Source organism: Parasteatoda tepidariorum, chromosome 7 (assembly GCF_043381705.1).
Source record: "Parasteatoda tepidariorum isolate YZ-2023 chromosome 7, CAS_Ptep_4.0, whole genome shotgun sequence".
In the NCBI taxonomy this organism is placed as follows: Eukaryota; Metazoa; Arthropoda; class Arachnida; order Araneae; family Theridiidae; genus Parasteatoda; species Parasteatoda tepidariorum.
This window is the reverse complement of record NC_092210.1, coordinates 33,500,214-33,525,339: the sequence shown is the minus strand read 5'-3', so window position 1 is coordinate 33,525,339 and position 25,126 is coordinate 33,500,214. Positions and strand designations below refer to the sequence as shown.

Below are 25,126 nucleotides of genomic sequence, written 5' to 3'. Positions count from 1 at the left end.
TCTTTGTATGGAAATATATTATTCATTTTAAAACTATCTTCTTGTTTTTCTACTACTGGAGCACCATTCCTTTCGTTAGAAAAGTTGGAGTTCGTAAAGTAGGAAAATTCAAAATTGAACGCATTCCTTGATGCAATGAATACGTTCACCACTGTAATACCACGTGCTTGTACAATCTTCTTACTACCACGCACCACCCAACCATGGCCAAGCACGTAGCTCTATTTCTCACAGCCTCTATTTTTTAACAGCCATGGTAGGAACTTGACCCTGGTCAGAATGCGTGCACTTCTCTTGAGCTGGTACTCTTCTCTCCAAATTTCCAAGTCACAGCCAAAGACGGGACATTTACCTGACAGGCTTAGCATGCATTTTGCTATAGATTCACGTCGGTTTAATAGTCGACTGCTTAACTCATGACCTCCAGCTCTCAACCAGCGGTATAAGCAACACCTTAAACTACTACGTTAGAGCAAAACTCCCTTAATTACATCATAACAATAGAGCATTCAACCAGGGTAGATTCAAAATCCCACTTTTTCCATCAGACTCAGAATCAAACTCATGATCACCATATTGCTACTAGGAGTTTAATGTGTGCTACCATTACCATCAACGACACTGAAGCATCAGATGTTACAAATTATGCTAATAAGGCATTAATTGAGGCCCACAACACTACTCTTAAATTAGAAGAATTCTTGTTTTGCAATTTTGTTTCAAATTTGCATCATTCATTTTAATTTTCTTAGAAATATGGATCTTGTTTCTTGGATCGTTACAATGCAGGGAATATTTATAGTTTTAAGCAAGCTATTACGTCTATTAGCTACGAAAAACTCATCAAGTGTGAAGCACTTCAGGAAACGTTTTATGGGTATGGATTTTTTTACACATGATCCAAAATAATTTTTCTTTAAAAATTTCTCCTTCTAATCATTCAAACTGTCAGACCGTTGCATTTTCATTAAAAGATAACAATACATTTTTACTGCTTTTCAAAAAATTTTTAAAAAATATTGATGGATTTTTCTTTATCAAAAAACTTATAAATTCCACAATTTCAAACAAATTCTACAATAAAGAAATATCACTCTACAAATAATGAAATAAAAAAGCTTAAATTTGTTAAATTCTCGTTACAATGCTTAATAATTTTCCCTTGTATAAATATGCCATTTTTATTTGAAATTACTTGTATAACATTAACCAACAAAACTAAACTTTCGGTGCGTCTTTCTGTTTTAAGGTAAAAAATTTAGAATTATGTGCATTTTTATCTTCGATAACAATACAAAATAACTAAGACTAGCTAAAAAAATCGTGTAAAAACTTCTGAAATTCAGTAAATGTTAAAAATTATATACCCTATTTCCTAGTTTTAAAAGGCAAAATTTGAATAATCAAATACTATTTTATTATGTGAAATAATTTTAATGTTAAGATGATGAAAATTTTATTTAAATAAATTATTACGATTCATTATCAATACATTATTACAGGAATTGATAATGAATGTAAGCTACAAAGATTCGAGAAACTGTGCTGTTTTAAAAATTCTTATCTTCGTTTTTTCTTTTGTATTGCCAAAATTACAGAGCCCATTTCCCAGTTTCAAAATGTAAAATTTACATAACTAAATGTCTTTTTTTTTAAACTATTATGTACAAAACGATACAGCAGTTACAATAATACTTTCAAAATAATTAGCAGCGCTTCCTTAGTTAGGTTTACAATTACTATAATAAACTTTATTAGCTAATTCGGGGTTCCATCAAAAGTAGGTCAATCATTTAGGGTTCTATTGTCAGAAGAAATTTGGAGTATATAGCCAATTAAAAGAAAAGAAATATTAAGATTACTAGTATAAATGACCAAAGTTAAATTTTACGATTTAATATTTTAGGAAGCAAACCTATGTATGAATGTCTTATGCAAATCCCCATACTATCCTGTATATGGGGCTGTAAATTCCTGTATAAATATTACATCAATTTCTTAATTTCTCTCATGAAGCCTTATATACCTTAACTTAATTTATACCTTACCTTTATAACACTAATTTATAACCATCTATCTTAATTTCTCTTATGAAACATTGAATATTTTTAACAGTCATTCCATTTCTTTTTCTTTTTTGCAACATCAGATATTTTTTTTTATTAAATTAGAGATTAGAGCTCATCAATAATACATTCGTACATAAAAAAAAACAAAAAAACAGTTAATGATATAATGTACGAAGCAAAAAAATATCATATTCAGAAAAGAATTTAATTTAAAAAGTATGCATTTGTGACAAGTGCTAGCAGCTGTATTTTTATTTTTTATTTTTTTTTCTAAAATTTATGGAGATGAAAGTTGGAACCGGCGGGTGAAGATTGATTTTAGTCTTGAATATAATTTTTCTAAATTAGCTTCGGCTGTGAAGCGGACATCAAGATCGTGTTGGACAACGTTTCAAAGACGAATGCAAGCAGTAAGTATTAGAAAAACCATGCAAAAATATTTACAGAACTTGAATGTTCGAAATATTTTCCTTCTGTTATTTTGATATAACTAACCCCTTAACAGTGACATATATTTCAGAAAAATGGACCAAAAATGGAAATTTTTTTATCAGTTTAATTTTGTTCTTTATATTATTATAAAAGTTAGAAAATGGTATTTTATTACAAGAATAAAATTTTAAATGCAATAACTACTGTATTTATAATTTTTACATACACATTGAACACAAATTAAACAAAATTTTAAAGCAAAATATAATATAACCAGTATAATATAATATAAAAACACAACAATATGATTTTAAATACATAAATTTACTAATCTCTTACAGTATGGTAAAACCCCAAATCCCCACCCACATTTCCCTACCTCTGCTGAAGTCATAATTGGTGAAAAACTAGGATCACTAATGCCATCTATTAGGGAAATAATGAACTAAGTATCCTGAAGTACAGAAAGCAGTGACATTATGGAGAAATTAATAATTCAAAAAAAAATTATAATAATAATAAATAAAACTCTGCAGTTCATTAATCTTTTAGCTATATTTAGTTATATTTTTAACAATAATTTTGATACTAAATCACGTAATTTTCAATAAAACGCGAATTCTTAGATCATTATAGGAGTTCACCAACACTTTTTTATTGTGCAATACTTTTTATCATGCAATTGTGCAATTTTTTATTGTACAATTATAAAGTAAATGTTATCTTAATGCGAAACCACAAAATTTTTATTGCTATAAAGCATATTTTGCTTTGAATCAGGAATCCCAAACTTCTTGAAGTGTACTAAATTCACCGATACCTGAAAGTTATTAAAAATGTATAATTATGCTCTTTTTTTTATAAATAAATAGAATATTTATCTTCAAAGTGTTTATTAAAAATTATTCGAACTGTGAATTATTACTGCGTCATGGCTTAAATGCAGCTATTATGTTTCGTTAAGTATTTTAAAAATCTTGTTCTGTAGTTTATTTTACGAGTAGACATCCATTTCCGTTTACAATATTTTAAACATGAAAATACTTTAAATAAGTAAAAATTATGATATTTTTTTGTTAAATGAATAGGGCTTATTCCATTAAATATCACACTTAGTGTTTATAACAGAATACTCCAAAAGTAAACTATGAACAAACCAACGATGCAGATTCAATGTGCCTTATTTTAAAAGAATGCATAAATCTTATGAATGAACTGAAATGTATCAGTGTTTTGATTTGCTAAAAGTCGTATAAATAATAAAAATATAAGTTTCGTGTGTTTAATTTCTGTTGTTATCATCAAATGTAAAGTAAATATTATTTTGAATACAGTTCAAAACACTTAACCAGAAAATATATAGAATGAAGATGACGAGTAGATAAAAAAATAAAATATGCCAATATTTTTTGAGAGTGCATAATTAAACATGATTTTGTATATATTTTATCTTATACGTTATTAATTTATTTACTTTTGTTTAATAAAACCATCAGAAAATAAAATTTTCATATTTATTACATTACTTTGTACTAAAATAATCAAAATCATATGCACTTTGTTATTCTCTGAAAAATGACTTGCACTCATTCTAATTCACATATTGCACATTTAGTGCTTTACCGCTCACATGCACAAATTTGAACTGCTAACACTGCTCCATCTGTGTTGAGTGTTGTGCATTCTCTTTACGTATTTTTTTCTCTCATACGCGATATCGTTGCGATATCGTATCTTGTGAAGTGTGTGTATGTGTTGAGTGCAATATTGTTCAATTCTTTAAAATGCCTCTGAGTAGGATATTGAATGGAATGGCCCTATATCGATGAAATTGATTCCATTACAATTGTAATATTTTTATTACTCATAATACCAAGTTTTTGTAACCAAAATTATGCTTGTGTTTTCAATTTTAATATCAAGTTTTTAGTATTTCACGATATTTAATTAAGGAAACATCACCATCAGATTTTTTTTTATTATTCAAGCATTTTACTTTTTCGATAAATAATGAACTCCATATTTAGAGCACCTTCATTGTGATCTTAATTTACTTCCATAAAATTATATTCTTGATTTTACTAATCAAACCTTATTTTTTATCAAAGCTTTATAAAAATTCTATAATAGTGTATTGAAATGTTTCAATGCATTTTAAACCTTTCTATCAAACTAACTAAATGTTTTTTATGTTGTTTTATTACAACAATATTTCACAATATTTTATTATTACAGTATTTTTTTTTCCTTTTCTTTTGTGACTTTAACACAGTTCATAATATTTGAATATAAGAGTACATTTTGAGCAACTATAATCCTCATTAAATTGTTCAAATATTTGTCAGGTCAATTGTTATTTTTTACATTAACATAGTCTTACGAAATAAAATACTTTTATCCCACTATATCTTACGATACTCTTTATCCCACTATACAAAACCTGCATGCCTTCTTTTTTTATAATGCTCTATATAATTCGTATGACATATATCCTAGCGCAATTCTGAACAGTCCTGGTTATGTACCATTTTCAGGCGAGTCTAAGTCTTCCTGGGTCACCCTTCAACATCCGGCGGGGCAGTCGTGCAAGCCAGTTCAGTTGCAACTGGCGAAACGGCCGACGTTACGGGGACCGGAAACCCCTGGTCTTACAAACGTTGGTCGATGCTCAAGAACACTTACCCTATGCCGATGACAGCAACGCTGTGACGCCTATGTCCGAAGAAAACGGAGCAATCATTATTCCTGTTTATACTAATTTACCTCAGCATTCCAGCTACACATCACATTCTTCTAGAATATCTTACAATTCGCACAGTGATATCTATGGAAAAGGATTGACGAAGGAGAGCCAACTCAGGTCAAGATCAAGGTTTCTCCTTGGACTTTACAACGAGGTTCTTGTCTTCTTGATTTTTTTTTTAATTCGAGCTGTAAAATCTACAATAACCGATACCTTAAGTACACTGTTAGAAATTTCTCGGTAAAAATGGTTAAATAACAATTCATTTTACTGTCCATGTTCAAACAAAACAGCCAAACAACCATAAAAAAGATGATATTCAAACTGTAAAGTGTGAGAAAAAACGTTTATTGATTGTTTTTACATAATAGGGTTAATAGTCCGAATTCTTATGAAGCCATTTTGTTCCGTGCACTTGGGTACATACTATAGACGAGAAGACTAATCGGTCAATTCCGTGACCTGCTGAACAAGGGTTCGAATCCCAGAGTTGATACCACAATATTTCGTCCAATCCTTCAATACAGTAAGAGTTTCCAGTATCCTGCACTCTTCAATTTGTGATTCTAAACTATTAAAATAGGAAACGATCATTCACACATAAATGGCGGAGCATCAACAGATCTCCAATGTCCGCATAAGTTTCATTTTTATGGTTTGGAAATTTTACTAGTCGTAAATGGTTACAAAACAGTATAGTTTTGTATTCACGACTTTTTAACCGTGCCACTTGTAAATGGTTTCAAAACGGTAAAAGTAAAAAAAAAATGTTTTTAACCGTATACTTTATGGTTGATCAATGAAACAGACTACTGTCGGTTATTTTACCATAATTTCAAAATGAAAATTCTAACAGTGTACAATAACTGATACCCTCGACACCTTTATTCCATGTAATCAATAAATAGAAGTTTCTCTTTGCATTTAACTTTCAGTCGAGGTGTGCTCAATTTCCCTTTGTCTTAAAGTAGTGTAACTTTAACACATTTTCTTCAGTTTCATAAATTCCATATTAATAGTTTAAATTCAATAAACAAATAAGTGTCATAATATAGAATTCGGAAAAATAACTATTAAATAGCATGAAGGTTAATGAATCGGTTATTGAAGATCATGAGTTTGTGTAACTACTTTTTTCGTACATTTTAATAGCGTTGTAAACTTATTTGCATAAGTATTTCTTGTTCATTAAAAAAGGCTTTTTAGAAAAGTTAGCATCGAAATTTAAATATGGAAATGTTTGGCTGAAACAACAATTAGAGAAAAAAAAGGGGCTATTAATGGTGCAGTAGAAGCCTTTAAGTTGACTTTAATTTGTCTGAAGATGACCTCAAAATTGTTAAAACAAAATCCAAGGATAAGCATTGTAGCTTATTATGATGCTGGGCCATTCATTCATATCCTTGCATGAATTCACTCTTGCTCTGCACTTAACATTTCTATTCACTGTGTAAAATCACCAAGTAATATTTGATTAAAAATTAGTTTTTATCACTGCACCATAATTAGCAGCTTTGCAAATAATTTACAAAATTTATAATTAATGTAACTTAAACGAAGTTTAAAGGAAAAAATTTATTCGGACTCATAGTTCAAAAGTTATTAAAACAGTTAACTTAATTGTAAGATTGTTCACAGTTTAATAAAAAAAATATTCATGAAAGAAAATATTTTCCAACGAGGCATAAACTTCTTGTAAACTACACATGCCTTAAGCATGCATTGTAAACGTCAAACACTTGCTCAAGAATATTCTAATTAATATTATTTTGAAAATCTTTTGAAAGGAATGTCCAGTTTACAGCTCATCCCACTTTTTATATGATTAGGGTATTATGATGAATACCATTTAGTACTTTTTATGATATTATACGAATTATATTTTATTAGATTAATTTATCATATCAATCTACTGCTTCAACATTATTTTGTAAGTAATAATACAAACATAGAAAAATAGTATCAATGATTAGCCCTAAGATAATTTCCGAAAAAGTTGAATTTATTTCTATTGTTTGCGTAAATGGCTGAAGTGAACTCGTTAAATTTGCAATTTTGAGGCTAATTATTATTACATTTTCTAAAACTATTTAAGCAAGATATTATTATATTGACCTAAATTATTATAATTATGTAACTAAATAAGTAATATTTCAATTAGTTTGTTTGTTCGTTTTTTTGAAAAAGGGTGTGAAAAACATTTCTGAGTGCAACAAATAAATTTAAAAACTAACCTAGCAAATATTATTAATCGATATTTTAAATTCAGTACAATGATGGAAAGTAACTCATAAGAGTAATCAAAATTAATAATATGTATTTATCACAAGTCATAGTCATTTCTTTTTAAATTGTTGGTATTATTTATATATAGAAAAATAAATAATAATAAAAAATATTGAATGACAAGTAACTATCACTCTTCTATTAAAAAATTCATTTAAAAATTATTAATTAACATTTTAATGGGAGCATTTCTTACCAAAACAAAAAAAACTTACATCAATCTGAGAAAAGAAAAGGAAATAATATAAATAGAAATCCATGTGACTCCCAAAAGGGATTACTGGTGTATATGAGTTTGAATTTTCATCTGAGCATTTTCAACTGTTTTATATTAACGAATGGTTTCAAAATACACTTCATTTTTTATTTTCTATTATTACGTTTTCTTAAATGATGCAACTATTATTACAGGAGATGGAAAATGATGAATACATGATTCCAAAGAACAAGCAGCCAGTCGATCCTTTCATGGATCCAGGAGATCCCAGAAAAAGATTAGACATGAAAGGTATTCCCTAACTTGTTAACAAACCTCTAAGACATTTATTTATATTATAATTTATTTATGTAACTTTGAAAATTCTGATTATATTAAAATTTTAAGTAAATTGAATCCTAAAAAACATTTGTTTTACAATCAATTAACACAAGTGATAAATATTAACATAGCTTTTTCATAAGAAACTATTTGATTCAATAAGAGCTTTTCGTTTGTTTTATGAATTTATCATCAACGTTATATGCAATAAAACTCATGGCAATTTATATGTTTGAATTAGATATACCTTTTAAATTATTCAATTCTGCGAAATCATTTTACTAAGTAGATTTTGGTTAGATTTTAAGAAATGGGAAAGATAAATAGCTGGAGTGACGTCATGTGAGTAAGATGAATACCTCAGTAACATGATGCTATTCTGAATGAGGAGGAAATTATAAATAAGTCTTGTTGAGAAATTAAGAAACTTTTTATAACTATCTAAATGAAGGCATCAATTTGATGTGATACTTTACAAAAAATTCAGGATCAAATCATTTCGGAATAAAGTACCGGCCTTTTGGGTGTATCATCCACAGAATTCATTTTTACTGTGATTTTTCTAGTAATTTTTATTAAATTAGAGTGATTTAGTGATTTTACGGCAATTATTTCTGTAAAAGTTACGGTATATCATATTTTTAGTTCCGCAACATGTTCCGGTAAAAATGAATTTCACTGTAAAGTGTGTCGGTTATTTTTACCGTAATTTGCTTCGAAATTTTTTACTGTGTGGTATATGTATTATATAGTTTGATTCTGTATACATTGTCAATTAATTTTCTTAATAGAAAATAAGAATTGAAACAGTATTACTTACTCTGCAGAAAATCAAAATAAATAAATATAATAAGAGCTCGATCCATTTTATAATGATAGAATCTATCTTAACTTCGAATTTTCATGTGAGAAATAAGATTGAAAAATAATTTTATTGCTTTTAATAGTTTGATGAGATATTAAAAACAATTCTTGTTGCTTGACATTGCATATTTGAACAAATTTTTGGTTCAAATATCCTTTATAAGAATTTCTGGCGTAAATTTTTGCTATAAAAATAGACAATGGTGTGACAAATTAATTACAAATAAAAATACCATTTATCTTAATCACCAAACAAATTTCTAAAATAAACAATAACAGTTTATTTTGAAATCCTATAAGAACTGATAATTTCAAATTTGATCAAATTTAAAAATATCAATCAAATCAATTCTATTTCTTTTTTTTAGATGTTATGGGCTAAACGACATAATAGAACAAATCAAATTTTCTCAAGTATAAATATATCAATCAAATCAATTATATTTCTATTTTTTATATATTATGGTGCTAAACGACATAATAGAGCAAATCAAATTTTCTCAATTTTAAAAATATCAATAAAATCAATTCTGTTTCTATTTTTAGATGTTATGGTGCTAAACGACATAATAGAACAAGCAGCTGGGAGACAGAGTAAAGCGAGTGAAAGAGGTAGTTACAACGTAGTATTATTGTGCTTGCTCAACACCAAAATCAAATCCCCTCGTAGAAATACTATTCATTTGCAATTCCCAAACGTTTTATAGTTGCATTTGCTTGAAGAAGTAGAGATATTTATAGGAGCATTTGTTAATTGTTTAGATTCATATGATACATTGAATAGATATAGATAGATAGGTGGCATGTTTTATTGAAAATTGCGGTAGTGCTATGCATGAAATATTTTTATCTTTAAAAACTCAAGTTTAATGTTTACAAAGTTTTTGTGTTAGTATATTCTAATTTGAACAAATGTATTAAGTAAACCAAAATTAATTCTTAAATCATTATCATAATTTAATTAAATATTTATTAATTTAAATAAATTTCCATGAAAATTAATATTGTTTATAACAAAAAACCAAATTAATTGCTGGTGGTTTGAAGTTAAACTGATTTTAAAATAATTTCTAATTGTTTAAAGGTAATTGTAATGCATTGATAATTTTTTAATTTTTTTAAGGTAAACAAGAAACTTACGAATTCTAATTTTGACGTATACAAAACTATGGACTTTAAATAACTCGCTGCAATTGAAATTTATGCAACAAGCTTGAATTAATCTACCACTCATGCATTTTAAAAAAAACTCCCTTTCTAAGCTAGTTTTGAACTCTATAATTCAAAATTTTAAATGTTTGGTGCATTTAATTGTTTTTTAAAACAATTAAAATTCAAAGTAGTGGCTATTATGTATTGACCAAAAGATTATGAGTTAACAGTTCGAAGTAGAATTTTAAACTATGTAATAGCTTAAGCATTCGAAAGTGTGTTTCCATAATGCGACATTTACCGTAAGAATTATAGTTTATTTTAAATCCTGACTCACAACCCTTTCTTACATTTTAAAAATCCGAAAGCTTACGATCATAACACTTTGCAAAACACATAATAATTGCATTGAGTCTTTAAATTTCAATAATTGCTGCTTATTCAATTAAACAGAAAAAATTCTCATCACATTTATAAAATTTATCTTCTAATAGGGTTATTTCACTAATTCATTAGGCATTCGTAACTTTAAGTATCGAAATGCTTATTTCTAATTGATAAAAATATTACTAATTGTAAGAAATGTAGAACTGAAAATTTTAACAATAAGTTCATTAATAGTATTTACACAGCTTTATGGTTGAAATTTTATCTGTACGTGCTTTTTTATTAAAAGAGTATCGATAAAAATAGTCTCTCTAAAGGAAAAAGTTATTATTTTTAATATGGAATTCGTACATGAATAGATTGTAGTAAAATTTCTAGTCTAATAGAAATCCACTAGAACAGAATATCACCTAACATAACCGCAATATTGTATGAAAATAGCTTAGCGAAACAGTTTGCAATTCGCACAATTAGCATGAAAATCATTTAGGAACATAGTGTAATTCATAGTTAATTGTTAAATGAAACTTCGAAAAACAGGCTCACTTTAAAATGGAAAAGTTAAAAGTAAAACACGAAAGCTATTGCTAAGAGTTTACACATTATTAAATTATTTTATTTAAATTCACTATTTTTAGTTTCAGAGACTTTATATAAAATATCGATTTATTATTAAAATAGCTGACAGTCATAAATCATAAATAACTAAAATTATGCATTCATTTTTTGGAACCTAATAGTTATGTTAAAAATTATTTTTGAAGTTTGATTTTTCTCATAATATCAATAGTTCTAATAATTCAGATATCAATGAATACATTTATAAGATATTAGCAAAATTCCTTTACTTTATAAAATATCGTTATTACATCTATTTTGAGAAACAATATAATCACATTTTATTAAAGCATTTATAACGTATTTTAAACAAACTTTTGATTTACCTATCCTCCCATCAGAAAATTTTCAAAATTTAATTTATCAATGTTTTTTTTTTGTATTACTTTGAAAATTTGAATTTTAAAATTGTTCAGAACAAAAATGACAAAAATATGTCCAAATATTCAATTTTCGTGTTGAAGAATTTAAAAAAAAGTAATAATAAACAAAAAAATGTGTTATAGAAAAGAATATTTATATCTTTTTTTAAATAAATATGTAATTTATTAATATGAATTGATGTTTTTAATGTGGCAAAATATGCAAATATTATTTTCTTCAGTATAAAACTCTTGTAAGGCGTTCAAATAATTAAAATATAAAGAAAAATTAAAAAACTGAAGAAATATAAAAACGTAATATTTAATTCAAACTACAAAATTCTATGACCAAATTATGAATTATTATGAATAAATTTACGCTTTTAAAAAAATCAATGCTACAGTAACTTTTTTATTTCAATTAATATTCATGTCAATTAAGACATCACCAAGCTCGAAAAATATTGTATCAATTATTTGCATATTCTGCCTATCAAAATATTTTATTGAAATATATAAACATGTATTGCATTATTTTATGTATCCCACAATTTTATTTCCCCATTAATGTCGGGAAATAAGAGGAATTAGCATTATCCGTTGTCAAGAAAAATCACAAACAGATTATTATCTAATGCAAAACAATACCTACATCGAAAAAGCTTAGCATTAAGTGCACATATCATTAAAATTACTAAATAAGCTTTTATCCCTTTACTACCTTAATTTTTTCTCATATTTAATATGTTTTCAATAGTTAACTATTTATTTTTTAAGTTCTAAATTATAAAAATCATTCTTAAAAACTATTTTTTCTAAAGAAAAATTTCAGAATAAGAAAATTTTACAAATAATTAACTCACTTAAGTTTTTAAGCAAAAAAAAAATTATCAGGAACTACATAAATCTGTTATTCCGTGTGAGAAGATTATAGTAAAATCAAAGCATAAATTTTAAATTTCTTTAAGGCATTAGTTGTTTTCCGTTAAATCTGAAAAAAAAGGCCGCTGGTGGTTGATGAGTGTTATCTGTCAGCTGTTTCAGCCGTTGCTGTCAGATTTCTGCTCTTACTTGATTTCGGTGTTATTCAATGGCGTACAGTTTATGTAAAACATGTCATAAATTATGGATTGATGATGCTTTAATGTCACAAACGTTTAATTTCCTTTGCCTTTTCACATTTAATTACTGAATTTACACCATTTTTAATGGAGTTTAGGTTTTATTATTGCCACCAGCAAGAGAAAAAAAATTCAGTCCTTTTTGTGAAGTTACATCAGAAATTTATATGCATAGGAAACAAACAGAACCAATTTGATGGTGAATTTGTACTCATCTTTGATGCATTTCTTAATAATAAACTATTTCCTTTTTTTAAGTTCTAAATTATAAAAATAATTTTTAAAATTCTATTTTTTCTGAAGAAAAATTATAGAACAGGAAAATTTTTACGGAAAATTAATCCACTTAAGTTTTTAAGTAAAAAAAATATTTTACCAGGAACTACATAATTACCAGGAATATTATTCCATGTTAAGATATGTAGCAAAATCAAAGCTTAAATTTTAAATTTTTTAAAGGCTTTCATTGTCTTTCGTTAAATCTAGAAAGAAAGAGGGTATTGTTGGTGGATAAGTGTCATCCGTCAGCTGTTTAGCCGTTGTTGTCAGATGCCTTTACTTGATTTCGGAGTTATTTTATTCGATGGCGTATAGTTTAAAAACATGTCATGGATTAAGGTTTAACGATAATGCTTTAATATCACAAACGTTTAATTTACTTTACCTTTCTTCATTTATTTACTGAATTTGCACCATTTTTAATGGAATTTATGCTTTATTATTACCGCCGACAAGAAAGAAATTCAGCCCTATTTGTGAAGTTACATCAGAAATTTATATGTATAGAAAACAAACAAGATCAATTTGATGGCAAGCAGAGCATTAATATTTTTTAGAAAACAAAAGTGGTGAGAAAGTAGTTTTCGAAAAGTCCCCCCCCCCAATTTTTTCGTAATGGAATTCTTAACGGTTTCAACATATTTGCAGGCATAGTAATTAATTTCTCTGGACTACGGAAAATGCTATTGTTTTCCTTTTATTTCCATTATTGCATAATAGAAAGATTTGTTCATATCACATTTTTGTGTTTTAAAGTAGTGTTTAAAAAAATTTTATGTTTAAAAAAAATTCTCTCGTTTTAAAAAGATAAAAACTAAAGATAAATAAGATGGGATGTTTCGTGATGGCAGGATCAGTTCTAAAAATTTCATTCAGTAAATATTCGAAGGCATCTACACCTGTAAACACGCATACATTTATGTGTAGAATTCTTTTGTAGTATAAAAAGCTAAATTAATTCAACACATTTTATGAAAGAAACATTGAATCGCATTAGTTACATAGTTGGTGTCATAATACAATGGCACAAGCACACATGAAAAGTTTTACCAAAAAATGAAAGAGTTGAATGGAAACCCATACATTGTTATAATGAAAGTGCATAGAACGGAATCAGTTTATAAAAAATATGTTTATATCTCCCACATTCGATGGTACTGTTCCTATGAATGATTTTTCAAACTGTACCGTTCTTCTAAAACTTAATTTCCTTCTTCAAAGCGTTTCAACTGCAAAAGCGCCTTTAAAACGCACCCTTTATAAATGTAGAATCGCAATGGCTCAGTAGTTAAAGGCACAGAACTGTTCTTGCGACAGTCTTACGTTTGATCCTCAGAGGCGAATTAAATTCCGCCAAGCTTCAGATCAACGAGATCCGCTTGCCTGGGAAGAGCAAAAAGGTTAAATGTCCTTTAAAATTCCCCTATTGTCTAGGAAGTTTAAAAGTGACCTGTACGTTGTGCTGACCACATTACCACAATCCTGTTGTTGGTCGCGAATTTGGTCATTAACCTCCATGATCCTCCTGACTCACAGTGGACTGTAGCGGGAATAATTTACTTTTATTAATACTTACTTTTATTAGCACATATTTATATAAATAAATTAAAAATACACCAATCATGACATGAACAATTCTTTCTCAAAAAAACTGAATATTTCATGTGTATTTTATGTGTCTTTATGTATTTTTATTCTGAATGCAAATTGCTTAGATGCAAAGGCTGTTTCCGATTTGCATTTTGGCTTGACGTAGTTGCTAGAAACTGATACGAAATATTTAAAAAAAAAGATTGAACTAAAACGTAGTTATTTTATTTTGTGAAATGAGTTACAGCTCCTGCGCATGGCTTTCCCGTAGTTTGTGGTGTGCGTGGTGTGTCAACAATAGAGTAGACAACCCCTACCACAGGCTACTAGTCGGCCATACTTAAACATTATTCAGTGTCCGTCTATTATTTTCCAACAGACAGAGAGGAGGAAGAGGAAGAGGAAAAGCTAAAGTTTAAAGAGCGTTGCTTGCCGTATTGCCTGAAGTGTATAGACGTTTGCTGTATTTGGGATTGCTGCACGTGCTGGATTTATTTCCAGGAGTTCTGTTCCATCATAGTTTTCGATCCATTTATGGAACTTTTCATCACACTCTGCATCGTAGTGAACACTCTCTTTATGGCAATGGACCATCACAATATGAATCCAGATTTCGAAGCTTTCCTGAAAAACGGCAACTATGTAAGTGGGGTGCCGTTTTTACACACAAAAACACGCGACAAAGTTTTTAAGTGGGAATTATATTTCCCTCTTTTTTCTATTCATGCTCCTATTTTAAATTTCAACTTCTTTTTTTTCTTCTTTGTAAGAAGCACGAACTTTTTTTTATTTGCTAAACAGAGTTTCTCAAACCCCAGCATAACATAAATCTTTAAGAACACCGTTTTCAACAAAATTTTTGCTCAGATTTGAATGAATATTTTCAAACCGACAATGAAGCCTGTTTTATATCACTTTATTTATTTATTTAATTATTCAATATTGTTCTTACAAAATATGAGATACGTTATCCTTCAACAGTGGAACAAATAACGACGTATATACATAAAATCATGACATGCATGTCATGATTTTATCAATCATGACATGCATGTCACTGTGTCAAGCAGGGTTATCGAAATACCACTTGCCATATTATGATTTCAAAGGTCCATACCAACTTTAAGTTTATCTCTGGGATTAACTTTTTCTTGAAGCCAATTTGCTGTTCAGTCGCTGGACAATTGTGATTAGCTAACATATGCCACAAGCTTCGTAGATCGAATTTCCCAATAAATTACTGAGGGTTACCTCGATGCCCTTCCGCTTCGTTACTGGTCATTTCCCTTCTTTTTTTGCATACAATCGTGTAGAATTTGAGTGCTGATACTATATTATGACTCATTTGTATTGATACAGCATAACAAATCATTTTAGTATAAAATTTTGGAAGAGAGGCTATCGGACAAAGAATGCTGATTAGGAGTAGAGACAAAAAACCATACTCCAACTCGAGAATTCGCAGTAATCAACACCAAAATTACAAGTTGCAATTACACCCACAATCACTAATATAATCTCAACAATTAAGAGAACTTTCAATTTTGCACAAAGGCTTATGGCTGGAATTATTATAAGGTTTTGAGGTATCCAAAACTATTTCCCAAAACTCAGTACTTACGAAACAATTGATAAATTTAGAGTATATTTTTTAACAAACAGATATCAAAAATTTTAATGAAAATTGAATTGATTAATACTTCAAATTAAAGCACAAATATTTTTTATATTACTTTTACATAGTTTTTAACGCAGAGTCTTTTTTTGTGGTGGTTGCAATAAATCTTTTTGTTACATTTAATTTTGTAAAGCATTATAATAAAGTTATATTTTTTAACAAAAATTTGAGTACGGAATTAAGAATTACAACTTCGAGGTAATTTGTTTACCATTTTATGACATTATTCCGTTTAAAATTAAGACATAAAAAGAGACTATCATAACCACAAAATATAACTTAAAAATTGAGCTTTATTTGAAGGGCTTATAACATGAAATATATTGTATAACATGAAATATATTGTGATTCTTTTCTTCTTGTCTTGTTAACTATGTACCGATTTTTTTTCATTTAAAGCTCTTCGAATTCAGTAAAATACTTATTTTCATCTATGGGTTTTATAGGAAGCGCGATAAAAGTCAAGATTGGTTTGCAATCGCAATTTAACGTAATTTTTATTTTATTTAAATGAACGGAGGAACTATCAAACTGTGATTTTGGTTTGTTTTTTACTTATCAACCTATATCGTGTTCATTAGGTGTGCCAGTTAAACGTTAGTGAATTTCTAATAGGGGTAGGGTGCATCCTGACGACTCTTATGTAAAGAAAAAAAGCAGAACAGAAACAACGCAAAGAAAAAAAAACCGAAGATGAATATTCGTTTTAATAAAATGAAAAGCAAATGAACACGGATCAAAGAAAGTGTTCGTAATTCCTTCGACCGACTGCTGTGCAGACTGGAATGAGATGGACTTATCCCAAGCACGAGTCTGGGCTCGATATGGGATCGAGCTCGTTTATTGTAAAAGGTTTCGGATTCGGGTGGGCTTAGACTCATGATAAAATTTTGCTAAACTTTACAAACCAGGTGAGTAACATGAACGTAGGTTTGAGAATGTAACTTTCATATTTATCTGAAATTCGCTTATGTTCTTGTACTACATGAACACACATTGTACGTAACATCACTAACTTCGCTTAATACTGTACTTTATATTTTGTTAAGCTGGACAATATTACATGAGATTGACAAGATATGCATTCTCAAAAAAAAAAATTTTTTTTGATGATTCAGCAATCTTTAAAACTATTTTCGTTGTTTTTGGCAACCGCTAAATCATGTGATTTGTAATGCAACTGCTTACTTACTCGTGTGTCACCTCAGTGCATTTTTGGATTTATCCGATATTTTTTTATCTCATTTTAAAACCATTTGCAATGCATTATGGGATGTATAGAAGCTAATGTGGTCTACCTGCAAATACTCCCTTCTTCGTTTCTGAAGTTTATTGCATACGCATACTCCATTTACTTTGTGTTGTATTTTCTAACTATTTGTGTTAATTGATATTTTGCATTAAGCCAAGTAAGTTCTCTTCGCTTCCTTTGTGAAAATGATTCTGTACACAGACTATTTCTACTCTATGTTGTATTCCCTGAACAATTATGTTAATTGATATGCTGCATTAATACCAAATTAATTTGACAGAATTACAACCTCAAGCAAGTAAAGATAATAATTTGTTCGATTGGCGAACTGTTCACTCAGAAAATTTCTCAAGAAACGGTTTCGTCAAAAAGAGAGTAAATTTGTAACTTTTTGTTTCAATGTGGGTAAGACAAATTAACTAAATTATAAACACATAAGGAAGAGATTTGCTAGCCCCAACCCCATGCTCTAACACCATGCTATATATATNTTAAGCAAACATTTCATAGAACTTTTGTGCAAAATATATATATATATATATAATTACATTTCTGAAAGAAATAAGTATTATTGGGCCTTATCACACTGGTTTAGCTTGTTTGAGAAACTCTGAGCTATGAGCATTTATTTGCGCCTTTTTCGGGCTAGCACGAGATAAAAAATTTGGCTGAAAGCACAGCACGAACTTCATGCATGATTTTTACACGTGAAACGAAAAGTTTCACTTGCAAACTTTAAAAAAATTCATACATGCTAATTTACTGGGATATCCTTGTTTTGAGCTTTAATAAACTCAAATGCTTTTATTGCTTCTTAATCTGATACAAAGAAATATTTCATTCACGATCATGCTTTTTTTTTTCATCTGCAAAAATATAAGCTTGAATTTTACAAAAGTTTTAACTGCTATCCTTAATTATTATGAATTTATTGATCCATATTTCGATAAAAAGACTTCAAATTGCATACATATGTAACAACAGTAAATTGAAACAAACAATTTAACGAAATTTAAAAATAATTAACTATTAAAATTTTGAAAACACAAAGAAATGCAAAAATATACTATATAATTTCTATTTTAAGCATTTGCAATTTCATATCATATTAGCTGATTTCGTACACTGAAATTTTTAAATGCTTTTAATTTTTATAAAATTAATAAAGGATAAAAGATAGAACAAATAAATTCCTGAAAAGTAATGGATTTTATTTAATGTCAGTAAATTTTAATTTATTTTAAATGCATAAGCATACCTTAATGCTATTTTAGAAATGTATTACTCTCGTAATGCTTGAATGAAAAAAATTTCTTTTGAACAAAATCAATTTATTTATAAATATATATTGCTTTCGTTTATAAAATGATTTGATTAATTTAAAAGGAACGACACGTTTCCGTCACTACGAAATTTTAAAAAGGTGTGTTTTTTAGTATTGTTAAACATTTGATATATAGATTTTATTTCTTTGACTATATACCAAAATATTTATCAATACCACGTTAATATAATTTTTGTAACTTAATACATCCCATACTGAAATTAAAATGACTGTTGTTTCTTAAACAAAATTAAAATGAGTAAGCAAATATGTATGTAAATAAAATTCCATTCAATACTACGCATCAAAATAGGTTAAACATATCGAAAATCAACTACTTTGAATCGTTACTATAATGATATTACAGTGTCTCCCAATTACAGTGTCTAAAAAAAATTAAAGTTCAATTTTATTTATAAAAACACTATTTTTTTGTTTTTTCACTTGTCAAAAACAGCATAGTTACCTTATCCGAAAATTGAAGCATAATTTAAGATGACTATGTACTTCATTTTCCTGCAGTTGTCAATATGTACGCGCAAATATCCATTCTACATTAAATAACCAACATAAATAAAAAGATCAATTAATTTTTTAAAAAAAACTTGGAGAAGACATGTATTATAGCCAGGAAATCAGGGATTTCAGAAGAAATATAGCAAATATTGTAGACTTTACAAAAACAAATTTTATTTTCAAAAATTTTGTTAAAGTAATTATAACCTAAACTGTTTTGTTTAAATCAAAATATTAGGTATACACAATCGATAAATTTAAAACAAGTAAAAATAATTTTCTCCTTCAACTTTACAAATTTCAAATAAAAATTGAATGAAACAACATTCAAAGTAAATGGTAAATTTGGTTTTTCTACCCTTTACTCAATGCTTTAATTTTGCCTGTAAGAAAACATGGAATAAAATATTAGCTACTTCCAAATGTATCTAACTATTCATAATAAAACAAAATTTCAAATTTTAAATAAAATTTTGGCATGAATTTTCAAACAAAATATAATTAAGTATTATTTTGGGGTGTTTACATGTACTTAATAATGTAAAATTTCAGCTAAGCATTTGAGAGAAAAAAAATGAAATATAAAATGCACACAAAGAAATAAGCATTATTCTAATTAACATCCATATAATATTGAAACCCTAGGTTAATTAATTTAAAACTCAACATAAATTAACATAGATTTCTCGATCTTTTTTACTTTTATTTTATGGGATAATATATAAGAAATTCGAAATGCAGTAGCACTATCCATGGAAAAATAAGATGGTTGCTAGTAAATATCAAATTGACCTATGAAGTACTATTTCTACATAAAGATACCAACAACAAGTGAAACAAATTACAAAAAATAAAAAATATAATTAAAATAACCATAAATTTAAACATTAAAAAGTTCTTACGGGTAACAGAAACGTATACTTAATCCAACATTCCTCCACTACTTGGCCTTAATATTCTCAAGAGTCCATAAGTACAAGAGGTCAAACATGCAAAACACTCTCCCCTATTCATTTGTGAAAGAATATATGAAATTTAGTCCCTTATTTTGCTGATTACCACAACTTAATTACATATATTTTGTTCATATTTTTTCATATCATTTGTTTCTGCATATTTGAAAAGTTTAAACTACCGATAAAAACTGACTATTTTTTTATGTATTAGACTATTTTTTTATGTATTGTTAATGCTTTGTGAAATATCAAACAAAATAGACCAACCATAACTTAAATTAAATTTTTGTATGGATGGTGTTTTGAAACAATATGATTCGATTCTTTGTGGAGAAAAAGGCTATTAATTATAAAATTACATAGTAATATAGAGTTTTAAATAGTTTAAAAACTATCAGCACTAACATATCGAATAATACAAAGGTTACTTTATTTACATTGAATGTGGATATTCACTTCCAAAAAAATATCGTTCTAAAATGGTGATACTTTAGTATTTACTTAAAGTTGAGAATTTATATATTTATTTAATTAATATAGTTTATATTAAATTAATGTTGTCCATATTTATTTAATTAACTACTAATTTATTTAATTTAAGATTAAATCTTGTTATAACAAGTGCTCAAGTTACATATAATTGTTTAGCTTAAAGTTTTGCATAAAATTATTTAAATTTATTTTGTTTATCTCGATTTACTTACTTAAAATATATTTATACACCTAATAGGTATATATAATGTATTTATACACCTTATATAATATATCATATAAGGTTCATTATATATTTATACACCTTCAGATTTTAATTATTTTACTAGTAAGCATTCTACAGAAGCAGCAATAAAATTATAAATTTAAAAAATTACCGAAATTAAAGTTTCATAGTATATAAACTAAATATAATTACTTAATTTATTTATTCATTTTTAAGCAAAAATAATTTTAATAATTCTTATATTTAGTTTTAGGGATTTTTAAAGTTAATTTTATTACATTATTACATTCAATTAAAAATACTTTTAAAAATTTTTAATAAACATAATTTTAAATAATTTTAAAAATTACGATCAATTTAGAAGTTTTTGTATTTTTGCTAACTGCAATCACATATTTTGTAATCAAAAGTAAGTACCAATCAAATTATTAAGGTTGCTACTATGAGTACTGCTAACTTATTTTTTATTTGAAATAAGAATTATAGACACAGTGTTACATATCTACAATATAATTGAAATATTATAATATGAACCTCTTTTTGAACTATGTAAGATTACTTAATTAATCAGTTAATAATAAAATCAATCAATTACTTTTATCTGTACCAAGTTAAATTTTAACTTTAAGGTTAAATCTATTTTTTTCTGAAAAAAATAATTTTTTAACTTAAATTTTAAAATACTACTACTTTTCCAGTTTTGAATATTTTTTCTTGAAACTTTTAACGCATAACTGTTATATTCTGTTGAATAATAGATAGTATCTGTAAGGTAAGAAATTATTTAAAATTCCAAAGAAAAATTAACTCTGAGATATTATGAGAAATTATCCAAAAAATTAAAAAATCAAGGTTTCACAACTTAGGAAAACAATCTCACTGCTTGGTTTTAAAAATTCATACCAACCTTTGATTATCATATTATTATCAATATATGTTCAAAATATCTAAATATTTTAAGCTTTTAAGAAGAAAAAAAATTATTGGCAGCTAAAATTGCATCTTTTCAGTTTAAAAGAAACCTTAAGTTCAAAGTTTTTATTAAGACTACAGCATAGAACTATTCATAAAAATTATTATAACAAAATAAGTATTCCCCATACATTACTCTAAAAGTTGCCGGTTATGGTAAAAGCAGTATCGGGAATAAATTTCTTTAAAAAAACATTCCGATATTTTGGTTGGCCAAAATTGATACGTCAATCAATTAATTTAAGTAGCAATAAACTTTTTTAGGTTATAACTACGAGCATAACTCTTTTTTTTTAATATTAAATCTGAATTACTGTCGTGCCAAAATATTTTAATAAATAATTATGTTTGCGCAATCTAATTTCTATTTTAGGATATTAATTTATTTTTAACTATGTCAAACTAATTAGCTACGTGTATAGAATTCAACAATTATTTTTAATTCTATTTCTTTTGTTCTAAATTTAGTATACTTTTCCATTAACTCATTAACTATTCCCATTAACTATTTCGAAATTTTTCTTTAATTCTAAATTAGTTCTTAAAATAATTGCAAATTAAATTATAAATAAATTTTTTAATTCGTCTTTCCTACAGCATAAGTTTTTTTTTCTAATAAAATTCAGTAAACAGTTTTTCTTTAAGATGTATTTTTAAAAAAAACTTTTCCTAAGCGTTTAAAAATCAATATTTTAAATTTTTCAAATAATTCCCTTCCTAACATCAATAAATCTACTAAACTTTTTAATCTAAATGTGAACAACAGATTGCATATATTTGGAAGAAGCCAAAGACGCAAATGTTATTGTCTTTGTTTTTGAATAAAATCTATTAATATAGTTTCAAAACGTTTTTTTTTTTCAAAATCTATTTTTATGTTCTTGACTCTATTTAATTTATGGTATTTACCCTTTGCTTATGGTGCACCACATTGTACCATCACGTGTGGTATCAGCCTTAAGTAAAAACTATTAACATATTACTAGTTTGTATAAATTAAAAAAATCACTGTTCCAAATGATTATTATGTTACCCTCTGTTGCACGTCAGAGGTTTCTCTTTCAAAATAATAGTTTTTTACGGTTAAATGTGAGAATTCTGACACTACATCTAAACAAACTAAAAATAGGCACAGAGTGATATTTAAATCCAGAATTTGTGCAAAGGATCAATAATTTTGAAAAGGATATGGAAAAAAAATGGGTAAGAGATTTTTTTCCTTCTTTGCATACTGAAAAGTCAATTGACCTTTTAAAACTATTTTTAGAATTCATTCTCTAAAGAATATGTTCACACTAAATCTATTTGATTTCAAATTTCTTTTAAAAATTTGAAAACAGCTTACATTTGAGAAACTATGTTTGTCTCGGTTTCTGTAAAACTATATTTATATTTTTTGAATAAATTCACTCCCCTTAGGCAGTGAAATTTTCTAAAAATCACTCAAATTATATACAATTTCTTGCATGAAATTCAGATTTTGCAGTTTATCAAAATTTCAAGCGTAATTTAATATTGTACATGTGTAGCATAAAGATATTATTATCTACTTGACACCTGAAATAAGCCACTTTCTTAAAGTATCATTTAGCGTAAATAAACTTATTTTTGCAATTAGTTAAAAAAAAATGCTAAATATGTTGCAAAAACGTCAAAATGAGGTATACGTGATTTTTATTATTTTATTTTAAATTATGTGATATTTAAATGCAGCGACGTTAATTGCTTTGGTCTACCTAGGAAAAACATTTTGGCATACCTTGATCTGGAACAATTATAAGGAAATATAACGTAATCAGTTTCTTAAATTTGACTCAAAAAAAAACTAAGGAATCAAAGACATTACATTCTAATTTAAAAAATTATTTTAGTTTAAAAGGAGACGTTGACTTTTCTGGAAAATACTTGAAAGTGAATGAGAGATATGATCTGAAATTTTTATGTTGTATTAAATGTGGGTTCGTTTCGTTACAGTTCTTCACAGCAACTTTTGCTATAGAAGCTGGGATGAAACTAATAGCAATGAGTCCAAAATATTATTTTCAAGATGGCTGGAATATATTTGATTTCTTTATAGTAGCTTTATCTTTGTTAGAATTATCTTTAGAAGGTGTTCAAGGTCTGTCAGTATTAAGGTCATTTAGGTTGGTAAGTATGAGATTTCAACTAATATTCTTATAACCATTTTAATTTATTTAAAAAAACTGCTACATTGACACCTTTCTTCTGAATGTTCTGTTTTATTACATAAAATAATAAAATTTGGTGTAGAATTTTTAAGAAACTAATGTTTCAAATACTTTTATTCGTCTTGTTTTTATAATGCATAATTTAACAGAGTTTCTTTTTATATTCGCTCATTATTACGCTTAAATTTTTTTTTTTTTAAATTCACTTTAATTCTAATATTTTTTTCGAACTACTGTATCTATTTTCAGCTATGTATTTCGGTTTTTCCTTCTTGTTGTAGTGCAAGGTGCACTCAAAGTGGTTTTGAAATTTTTTATCATTTAACTTTATTTGGTATTAAATTCTAGTTTCGTATCCCTTCTTAATAAAATTCTTCTGAGAAATTACTAAATCAAAGAAAAAACTCTTTGGTTTTTCTTGCTGTGGTGCATATTTAAAGCCAAAGGTATTTTGAACTTGTTTGGTGGTGATTTACATTTGAAATCAATTTTTAAAATACATAAAAAATGCTAAACGGTCACTATTATATACTTGACATAATTATTAAGGCCAATCCATCTAAAAGTAAAAAGCAACTGATAAGGGCTTGTTGATGTGTAGTAAATTATAGTATAACAGTTTCAAACCCAATTAGCAATACAGTGTGTTTCATTTTTCTTGAAAGCGATGTCTAAGTTTATTTTCAATTTTTATATAATATCGAACAAAATTTAGTAATATTTCAAAACAAGGAGAACTGAGCTAGACCACTTGCAACCAATTATATATAAGTAGAAATAAAGTACATTCTCATTCGTTTCCTATTATTACCACACTTTCCGAAATAAAACTCTGATTTTTGACAGTTTTGTAATTCCTAAGTTATTTTTCATTAATTTTGAGAATTATTTCGTCGATTTTTGATGGAATGGGAGCTCTTAAATATATGACGAAAACGTTTCCTCAACCCCGAGCCTCATCATAGTGCATATTGAGTGACTAGAATGACGAAACTAGGATGAAAACTAAATCGAAAATAAAGCGACTATGATAACTTCTGAACATTACTCTTGGCATTCATTTGGAAAGAAAATCGCTCG

General features: G+C 27.2%; 1 protein-coding gene across 12 annotated transcripts in view; it reads left to right on the top strand.

The window, feature by feature from the left end:
- The window catches only part of LOC107457578 (sodium channel protein para), a 264,069-nt gene that overhangs the window by 185,078 nt on the left and 53,865 nt on the right, over positions 1-25,126 (top strand). For 8 of the 12 annotated variants that reach the window (XM_071183263.1, XM_071183272.1, XM_071183265.1 and 5 more), the window contains 5 exons: positions 5,036-5,398; positions 7,942-8,038; positions 9,479-9,544; positions 14,797-15,083; positions 23,832-24,005. In XM_071183263.1, the coding sequence (XP_071039364.1) occupies positions 5,036-5,398; positions 7,942-8,038; positions 9,479-9,544; positions 14,797-15,083; positions 23,832-24,005 (987 nt within the window). The remainder of the gene's footprint in view (positions 1-5,035; positions 5,399-7,941; positions 8,039-9,478; positions 9,545-14,796; positions 15,084-23,831; positions 24,006-25,126) is intronic. The other 4 variants (XM_071183269.1, XM_071183267.1, XM_071183270.1 and 1 more) reach the window with 1 other exon arrangement.